General features: G+C 52.1%; 1 protein-coding gene and 1 long non-coding RNA gene across 2 annotated transcripts in view; both read left to right on the forward strand.

The window, feature by feature from the left end:
• LOC144947027 (uncharacterized) overlaps positions 1-7,986 on the forward strand; it is a 93,966-nt gene extending 85,980 nt beyond the window's left edge. The window contains exon 3 of the long non-coding RNA XR_013639962.1: positions 7,907-7,986. This is a non-coding gene — a long non-coding RNA (uncharacterized LOC144947027). The remainder of the gene's footprint in view (positions 1-7,906) is intronic.
• Positions 7,987-8,045: 59 nt separating this feature from the next.
• On the forward strand, positions 8,046-9,337 carry LOC144946909 (P2Y purinoceptor 4-like). The gene has a single exon (XM_078875977.1). The coding sequence runs from the start codon at positions 8,150-8,152 to the stop codon at positions 9,335-9,337; it is 1,188 nt and encodes a 395-aa protein (XP_078732103.1). The 5' UTR covers positions 8,046-8,149.
• The last annotated feature ends 752 nt before the right edge of the window (positions 9,338-10,089 follow it).

Consider the following 10,089-nt stretch of genomic DNA (forward strand, 5'->3'; position numbering starts at 1 on the left):
TAGTTTGTTTTATTTCATACTGTACGTGCGCTTTTACGACCGAACAGCCCCCAACCCCTCCCTTACCCCCCCCCCCCCCCCGCGTTTACCCCCCCCCCCCCGCCATTTACCCCCTCCCCCGTTTACCCCCCATTTAGCCCCCCAAATTAGCTCCCTCCCCCATTTACCCCCCATTTACCCCCTCCCCCCATTTAGCTCCTCCCCATTTACCCCCCATTTACCCCCTCCCCCCATTTAGCCCCTCCCCATTTACCCCCCATTTACCCCCTCCCCCCATTTAGCTCCTCCCCATTTACCCCCCATTTACCCCCTCCCCCGTTTACCCCCCATTTAGCCCCTCCCCCCATTTAGCCCCCTCCCTCATTTACCCCCCCCCCCCCCGCCCGCACTTTGAATGCCTTCGATCGTGTTGGTTCCCGGGAGCTAAGCAGGGCTGAGCCAGGCGAGTGCTTGGATGGGTGACCGCCAGTGCTTGCCAGGTGCTACAGGTTGCGAGCGACAGGCGGTGAGGTGCCCACCATATGGCGGCAGCACGGCAACGGGCCGAGTCTGCGTTCACATTGAATGTTTGAGAATTGAATCGTAGCCATTGAGGACAATTTGGGCGTTGTTCCCTTGTAACTTTGTCGGTTCTTTACCGGACACGCCAATCTCCTCCCACGTGCGAACCCTCACCACTGTTGGCGATAATCATCATCGACGCGATAAACACAATTTGTAACGCGGAAATATTTTGCGAATCTGGCGCGGTGTTCGATGGGGAACTCCGGAGGCGCGGAGCCAGAGCTCAAAGTTCCTCGTGCACCAACCTGGGCAGGTGAGAGCCTGGGCAGGTGTGAGCCTGGGCAGGTGAGAGCCGTGACGGGTTAGAGTCTAAACCAGGTGAGAGCCTCGATGGGTAAAAGCCTGGATCAGGTGAGAGCCTGAACCAGCTGAGAGCCTGAACAGATGATAGCCTGAACAGGTGAGATCTGGACAGGTGAGAGGCTAGACCAGATGGGAGCCTGGACCAGGTGAGAGCCTGAACAGGTGAGAGCCTGAACACGTGAGATTCTGTACAGGTGAGATGTGGACAGGTGAGAGCCTAGACCAGATGGGAGCCTGGACCAGGTGAGAGCCTTGAGCCGCTGCTTGAAGGTGTAGGACGGTGCCTTGATGGTGATGCTGCTGCTGCCGCTGCCTCTGTGCGTGGTGCAGCTATGGAGAAACGCCACTCAGCCCGGGGCATGGTAGATTGTCGGTGGTGTATTCTTAGGTTTTTTCCGGTAAAGTCACGTAGGTAAAAAAAAGTTAAATAAATAAAAGTAAAATAAAAATAAAATACAAATCACGACGTTTCGGAGGCAACACAAGCTTCCGTCTTCAGGTGGAACCGTCACAGGTGTGCCCGTAGGGAGCGGCTGTTTGCTGTGGTCGGCGGAGTGACGAGCAGAGGGGTACGACGGGAGACCTTGAGCAAGCGCCCAGGTGGCACGGGTAGGCGATTGCGTAACGTCTCGTTGATTTATGACCAAATATACTTGGCTCAGAAATAGCCTGGAGTGGGGTTTTCCTGGATATATATATGACTGGCATTCTACTCGTGTTGCTGTTCTATTCTCAATGTTTAAACCCGATGTCCCGTCGGAAAAATAGCCTCGTGGTTCTCAAATATCGAGTGGCTAATCATGAATATGAATAATCATAATAAGTAAATTTCGATTGAAAGCTTTCGTGACTGCAGGGATTCATCTTCTTGGTTCTTTCGGTAAAGTCACGTAGAATGGAAATAAAAAAATAAAAATAATAAAACATAATAAAATACAATTCTCACGACGTTTCGGCCACAACGCAGAACAACGAAGACCAGGTCTGTCGGAAAGACAGCGTCTGAATTCAGACGCTGTCTTTCCGACAGACCTGTTCTTCACCTGAGGACGGCTGCTTGCGTTGTGGCCGAAACGTCGTGAGAATTATTTTATTATGTTTTATTATTTTATTATTTTCATTCTACGTGACTTTACCGAAAGAACCAAGAAGATGAATAAGTAAGTCACAGCCCGCTTGTCAATCCACTGCTGGATGAAGGCCTGCCCGTGCCATATCGATCTTGCCATCGGAATATGTAATTTCCAGGGAGGTTTGCGCAACACCGGCTCAGATGTCAATCACAACTGATGTTTGCCTGGGCCACAAATAGAAGGCCTGTGGATAGGTTCATTGGGCGGTGTGCCAATCATTGCTTCACAGCTCCACCCTAAATACAGGTACTGCCACTACTACTTAGGCATAAACTCAGCATGTTATTGTTAAATGTTAATGCCCGGGAGCGAACTTTCTGTATCAATCGTGATTGAGTGACTGCTTTGAAAGATTTACTCGTTTTGGCAGATGGCATATTTTTGCTTAAATAAACTAACTCAACACATTCGTCTATTCAAACTATTTTTGGTATTTTGCCCGGTATGGACCACTGAGCTGTATAGAGTTCTTTGTCAGAAACGACCTGGCCACAAATAACAGCTCAGCAAAGTGGCTCATCACGTGGAAATGTACAGCAGCCAATCACACTTAAATACACGATTCTAAATGTCGAGGGAAAAACCGGAGGACCCGGAGAAAAAGCCACGCGACCACGTGAAGAGAAAGACACGCAAACTCTAAATATACCGCAGGCGTCAAGGTCGAACACACAACCTCCTGTGTACCAGGCGAGGTAGTTAGCATCTAGCCACCGTGGCGCCCAAGAGCTGTGTGTGTATAGCCTTAAAAGAAAAACATAACATACAACGTGTAGGCTTTCGCGACCAGTATTATTCATAATAAAGGCTTTTGGGTTCGATCGCGTTATTTATAAATGTGTCGCAACCCTCCACCACCCGACACGGCCAATCAGCAAAAATGTGTCACGTTGACAAAAGACAAATAGTTCACTACTTTAGCCCCCCGGTGTGTTTGAAGAGTGAATCCACAACATTCAGAATTTTAATGTGACGTTTCGCTGGTAATTACATCCAGAATCTTCGGGCAATTTGCCAGAATAGTGAAGGCCATTCATCTGCATCCGGCTCAAATTGAGCAGCAGGGTGACGTCATCATAGTTTAACCGCATCAGGTTTCGAGATCAGAGGCGGAGGTGGGGGTGGTATTGCAATTATGTAATAGATCGGTAATTAGGCACTTAGCATGTGACTCCTCGATAAGGAATTGCAATGTGTGTTGTTTATTACTTAATAATACGCTTCCAGGCTGCGCTGAGTCTGTGGCTATCACAGCGGTTGAAATTATTTGATTTTTCTCAATTTCGATTGATTCTCTAATCAGTCTTGGCCAGTAATAATTAGTTTTGCATAACACTTCAACGTTATCAAAATCAATTGGATGTCCTTGTTGGCAAGCATGTACGTACTACCTATCTACGTGACTTCACCAAAAGACCCAAATAATATCACTTAAATTACTTGATACACTAGTAAAGAAGACAGGTTTACCAGAAGATATCCCAAAACTAGCTGACCATTTTTTTTTCGATTGTCTAAATAACACTCGTTTCTTATGTAGAAGTGACTTATTTAAACAAAAGGAAGGAGCAGCAATGGGCTCTCCCTTGTCTCCCGCTAGAAGCTTGTGTTAATAACGCAATCTAACCCAAAAACCTTTATTATGAATAACCTACGATGTTTTGGGCAACGGCCCTTCTCCATTGAACATAAATGGAAGCGCTGTGGAGTGAGGAGGGGGTGTTAGCAGGAGGGGGCTGTATGGAGGGGGAGGCAGGGCAGATGCTTGGAGCAAGGCGTGCAAACACAGGTCAAGTTGCTCGCAGCACAGACACAATTTCCGCGGTGGCAATTCAGAGGCGAGGTGCTTTTTTTACGGGCGGTGACAGCGGAGACTCCATGGCCCACGGCTCCCGTTTATTGACGCAGTGCGTCTGGGAATAGGTCCACGTGGCGCTTCCACGTGGACGCCCGCGTGCAGGGGGGTCGGCAAACCTGCCCTTCCAGAGCCGCGTGCCGCTCCTTTCAATGACTGCAGTGTTGCAGGCTCTTGAAATATTGAGGCGGGGAGGGGGTCGGTTTATTGTGCCGAATTCGAGAAAAAAAATGGCTCTTCTTGTTATGTTGGTTGCAGGTCCCTGACTATGGGAGTCCAGTTTAGCATGGGAGTCCAGTTTACCATGGGAGTCCAGTTTACCATGGGAGTCCAGTTCACCATGGAGGTCCAGTTCACCATGGGAGTCCAGTTTACCATGGAAGTCCAGTTCACCATGGAAGTCCAGTTTACCATGGGGGTCCAGTTCACCATGGAAGTCCAGTTTACAATGGGAGTTCAGTTTACCATGGGAGTCCAGTTTACCATGGAAGTCCAGTTCACCATGGAAGTCCAGTTTACAATGGGGGTCCAGTTCACCATGGAAGTCCAGTTTACCATGGGGGTCCAGTTTACCATGGGAGTCCAGTTTACAATGGAAGTCCAGTTCACCATGGGAGTCCAGTTTACAATGGGCGTCCAGTTCACCATGGAAGTCCAGTTTACAATGGGCGTCCAGTTCACCATGGAAGTCCAGTTCACCATGGAGGTCCAGTTCACCATGAGAGTCCAGTTTACCATGGGAGTCCAGTTCACCATGGAAGTCCAGTTTACCATGGAAGTCCAGTTTACAATGGGCGTCCAGTTCACCATGGAAGTCCAGTTCACCATGGAGGTCCAGTTCACCATGAGAGTCCAGTTTACCATGGAAGTCCAGTTTACAATGGGCGTCCAGTTCACCATGGAAGTCCAGTTCACCATGAAGGTCCAGTCCACCATGAGAGTCCAGTTTACCATGGGAGTCCAGTTCACCATGGAAGTCCAGTTTACCATGGAAGTCCAGTTTACAATGGAAGTCCAGTTTACCATGGGAGTTGTTATTATTCGTGTGTCACGTCATTTGGCCGCCGGGCCACATTCGCAATGGGTATTTAGCGCGTGCGCCGCACGCACAGAGCGAGCGAGCGAGCGAGAGAGGAAAAATAAACTCACGAAATTAGCCGCGAGCCATCGGTGCTGACGGCAGCGGCACCGGCAACGCAGCACGGCGCCCGGGTCGGGTCGGGTTCGCTCGACGGAATGACGTTGCCGCATATTGCCGAGCCCGTGTTTGAACACCGAGGAACGACGACCACCACGGGAACAGGTGACGAGAACGATTCGGCAGGCTTGTGGAGCTCCGTCTTCTGCTACGATACGTAGTATCAACGGGGCACAATTGTGTCGCTTTGGCATTTTGTTGGTTGCTATTCTTATCGGTTGGCTGATCGGTTGGATGCTGTAAGGTATCGGGTTCGACATTGTCGTTTCAGAAAAGCGTTTTTTTTCGACTTTTCAAATTGGCGCAGCTGTTTCATATTCGGCGTCTGCCAGACGCGGGTTTTTATCCTTGAGTCCGCGCCAGCTGCTGCTGCTACAACGCTGCTAGGCAGGTGCCGGATAAGGTGGGTGAGTGGCCTTGTCGACAGGTACGTCGGTGAGGCGGTTAACTCGATAGGTAAGTTGGGTAGATGGATAGGTGGGTAAGTGGGCCGGTACATATACGGATAGGTAGTTATATAAGTAGGGAGGTGGGTGGGCGGGTAGGTAGGTAGTTAATTAGGTAAATAGGTAGATACGTGCGTTGATAAGTGATATTGATAGGTGAGTGGGTAGGTGGGTGGGTATGTGGATAGTTGTGTGGGTATGTCAGTAGATGCGTGTGTGTGAATTTAGTTAGGTAGCTGTTCGCATAGGTAGATATGTCTGTAGATAAATATGTAGGCGTATGAGTAAGTAGGTGTGTGTGTGAATGTAGGCAGATGGCTGCATAAATACGTGGGTAGGCATGTACGTTTGTTATACCACCAACACTGTGGTTATATACTAGATTTGAACTTTTCGTGACTGCAAGGATGCATACTCTTGGTTCTTTCGGTAAATTCACGTAGGTAAAAAAATTAAATGAATTAAAGTAAAATAAAAAATAAAATTTAAATATTTTATTTTTATTTTACTTTTATTAATTAAAAATTTTTACCTACGTGACTTTACCGTAAAAACCTAAGAATATGAATCGTTGCAGTCACGAAAGCTTCAAATCTAGAATGTATAACTGTGGTTATACCACACCCTGGTGAAACCACGCACCGTGGTTACACTAGACCAGGGGTCGGCAACCTACGGCTCCGGAGCCGCATGCGGCTCTTTACGGGCTGCTTCTTGACGATATGTACGTATGTACAGTATGTACTCAGATGCATTGCGGCTCTTGAAATACTGAATTTTGTACCGAATTGGAAAGAAATGGCTCTTCTTGTTATTTTGGTTGCCGACCCCTGCACTAGACTGACGATCCGAACGCTGCACCTCCTCTAAATTCTATAACCTTCATCGGGGCTCCCCCCCCCCCCCCGTGTCTGCTGAGGCCAGGGACCATCTCCCGCACCACCGCCCAGCGCGATCATTCACGCGCCCGCGTGGGGGAAGTTACCGCCGTCCGTTTGACCTCCATTAAGCGGTGACAGGGTAAACAAGGCCCTATGTTTTTTTGTGTGTGTGTCCATTTTTTTTCTCTTTATTTTTTTTCCCCTTTGGGTGGCTTTTTAAATATTTACCAAGGGGTCACCTTTTTTTACGGAACGCAGTCGTCCCCGGTTATGAGGACTTCATGATGAGCAGCTGCTGCTGCGTATTTGGTACGTGCGTGGGTGTGCGCGCGTGCGTTTGTGCGCGGTAGTGCAGCGGTTAGCGCTACGCTGCGCTACGAACCCGGCGACCAGAGTTCGATTGCCGCTCACGGCCAACACCGTCGACGATTATCTGAACCGGTCCTGGGCCTCCCCTAGGTCGACTCGGCCTCAAATGAGTACCTGGTGCGGTGCGTAAAAACATTGCCACCGGGGAGAGAAAGTCGGCCGGGCGTGGTGCTGGCCACCCACCCCCTCGTGTGCCGTTCTGGCCTTCGTAGATGCTCGCTAACAGCACTTGCCTCAACAGTCTGTTAAGGTTATACGGGGGATCTTTGTCTTTTTTTCTGGCATCTGGTGGAGAGATAATTGTCACTTGTCTTGCCTGTTTGACTTTGGCTGCTTTGTGCCCGTTGTTACGGGCGTAGAGTACAAACACCGAGGAAAGAGCAAAGGGGATGTGTGGGAGTTGGGCAAATGTGGCCTTGACATTGCCAAACAAAGGCTCACTCTTGCGAAGGAGATTATTAACAAGAACGAGGAATGTCCAAAACAACAACCACCACAACACCCAACGCTACCACCGGAGCACCCAGCACTACTACCGGAGCACTCAGCACTACCGCTAGACCGCTTACTACTACGCAGAACTCCTGCTACCACCCAGTGCCATCCTGCTGGTCTGGGTACGTGCTGCCCGATTAGGTAAGAGAGTGTATTGCATTGGGCGCCCCTGAGCACAGCGTCTTTATTATTCATCTTACAACAATGCGCCTTTGTGAGCGGATAAAGCGGCAAATGCACGCGGGGGTGGGGCGTATTCTGCGTAGAGCTCGCGAGCAGAGAATCGCCTTTTATTATTTCCGCCCCCAGCCGAGAGAGAAAGAGAGTAACGCGTATTCTTGAAAAATAAAAATGCACGACATTTAAAGGTCGCGTTGCGCAGCACTACCAAGCGAAAAAAACTTTTCGGCTTGCGGGAGAAGGAGCCCCCCCCCCCCCGCCGCTCGCGGATGCAGATCCCTGAGTGGCACAGATTTCAACATTCGTGCACCAACCTGTCGGAGGTGGCTACGGCGGGATGCGCGAGGGCACACGCGGTTGTCACGAGGGAGAGAGAGAGGGAGAGAGAGAGACGAAAGGAGAAGTTTGAATCAACTTCCTACTTTCGCCCGCTTTGCTGTTGTGCCCTAACGTCCGTTCCCTTCTTTCTTGCCCGACCACAGTGGCGCCAGTCCACGACGACCAGCCGGGACGTCGTCGCTCGCCGTCACGCCGTCGACGGCCGCCGGCGCTGAACTTGCGCGGGGGCAAATTGGTGGGGGGGGGGGGGGCGGCAGGCTAAATAAGCGACCGATCCGGGTGGTGGGGTGCGCGCCTCTTCCCGGCGCGACCTCAACGACAGCAATCGAAGGGAGTGCCAGTTTTTTGGGCGGCTGCGGAGACCACGTGATCCCGTCGTCGCAGACATGAGCGCCGGCAACGGGAGCGTCGCGGGAACGGGGGGCAGCCTTTACGACGACAACTGCACCTTCGACGAGGAGTTCAAGTACATCCTGCTGCCCGTCTCCTACAGCCTGGTGTTCGTCCTGGGCCTCGTGCTCAACTGCCTCTCCCTGTGGATGTTCATCTTCAAGATCCGCCCGTGGACGCCGGCGACGGTGTTCATGTGCAACCTGTCCGTCTGCGACACGGTGTACGTGGCGTCGCTGCCGCTGCTCGTGCACTACTACGCCAACCGCAACAACTGGGTTTTCGGCGAGTTCATGTGCAAGGCTGTACGCTTCCTCTTCTACACCAACTTGTACGGCAGCATCGCGTTCCTCACCGTCATCAGCCTGCACCGCTACCTGGGCGTGTGCCACCCGATCCGCTCGCTCTCGTGGCGCAAGAACAGCCGGGCGCGCGTGGTGAGCGCCGTCACCTGGCTGGTGGTGGTCGCGCACATGGCGCCCGTGTGGTTCTTCGTCTCCACCAGCCGCTGGGGCGACGAGACGATCTGCCACGACACGGCCAAGCCGGAGCTGTTCGACAACTTCGTCGCGTACAATCACGTGCTCTTCGTCACCCTGTTCGTGCTGCCCTTCCTCGTCATCCTCGTGAGCTACGTGGCCATCATCCGCACGCTGCGTCGCTCCGCCACGTCGGGCGTGCGCACGTGGACGGCGTACAAGCGGCGCTCGCTGCGCATGATCGTGCTCGTGCTCACCGTCTTCGCCGTGTGCTTCGTGCCGTTCAACGTGACGCGCACAGCCTACTACGTGCTGCGGCAGCAGGACGCCGCCTGCGCGACGCTCAACGCCATCAACATGGCGTACAAGATGACGAGGCCGCTCGCCTCCGTCAACAGCTGCCTCGACCCCATCCTCTACCTGCTCGCCGGCGACCTGTACCGCCGCAGCGTGACGCGGGCGAACGCGGCCCGGCGCACCGGCGCCAGCGAGCCGTCCAGGGTCAAGAAGTCGTCGTCGTCCGACGGCGAGGAGAAGAAGGCTAAGGCGGTGGAGGCGGTGGAGGCGGTGGAGCAGAAGGAGCAGGAGAAGCCGAGCTGGGTGGTCGAGCGAGGGGCCAACGGGGGCGCCAACGGGACCCACGGCCAGCCGCACTTCAAGTCGAGGGTGAGCACGGTGAGCACCGTGGACGGGAACTTCATGTGAGAGAGACGCGGACGGATGACGACGACGACGACGGCGAACGTCGCAAGATTCGCCGCGGCGTGGCACAGGGAGACGCGCCGCTGCCCGGGTGGTGTCGTGGGTTGGTTGTTGTTGTTTTTGACCAGCACGTAAGGCCCCACCGAGCTACGTAGCTCTTTTTCAGAAGCGACCTCGCAGTCACAAATGCTAACTCAACGAAAGTGGCTTGTCACGCTGAACTTTATAGCAGCCAAATAGTCTTGCACACCCACGACCTCCTGTACACCAGGCGAGGTAGTTAACATCTGACCACCGCAACGCCGTTGCTCTTCGTGAAGCTGCCGATGCACGGAGTTGCCCTGGGGACTTGACCGGCGACCTCACAAATTCGGGTGCCAGGCTGGGTGCAGCCTGGACGGGTGTCACTGCGGGGCCACTTACAGGGCCGCCACGTCGGCAAGAAGAAGATAGAGCAATATTTCGATTGAAAGCTTTCGTGACTGCAGGGATTCATCTTCTTGGTTCTTTCGGTAAAGTCGCGTAGAAGGGAAATAATAAAATAATAAAAATAAACCAATAAAATAATTCTCACGACGTTTCGGCCACAACAAGAGGACGGCTGCTTGCGTTGTGGCCGAAACGTCGTGAGAATTATTTTATTATGTTTTATTATTTTATTACTGTATTATTTTTCTTCTACGTGACTTTACCGAAGGAACCAAGAAGATGGAGCAATATTCATCGCTCCGCATTGTGCTACAACGTCTATGTCC

This window comes from Lampetra fluviatilis, chromosome 43 (genome assembly GCF_964198595.1).
Source record: "Lampetra fluviatilis chromosome 43, kcLamFluv1.1, whole genome shotgun sequence".
Classification (NCBI taxonomy): domain Eukaryota; kingdom Metazoa; phylum Chordata; class Hyperoartia; order Petromyzontiformes; family Petromyzontidae; genus Lampetra; species Lampetra fluviatilis.

What these genes read in the sequence shown, in the direction of transcription:
- LOC144946909 (XM_078875977.1), top strand. Translation starts at nt 8,150, where the DNA reads ATGAGCGCCGGCAACGGGAGCGTCGCGGGAACGGGGGGCAGCCTTTAC.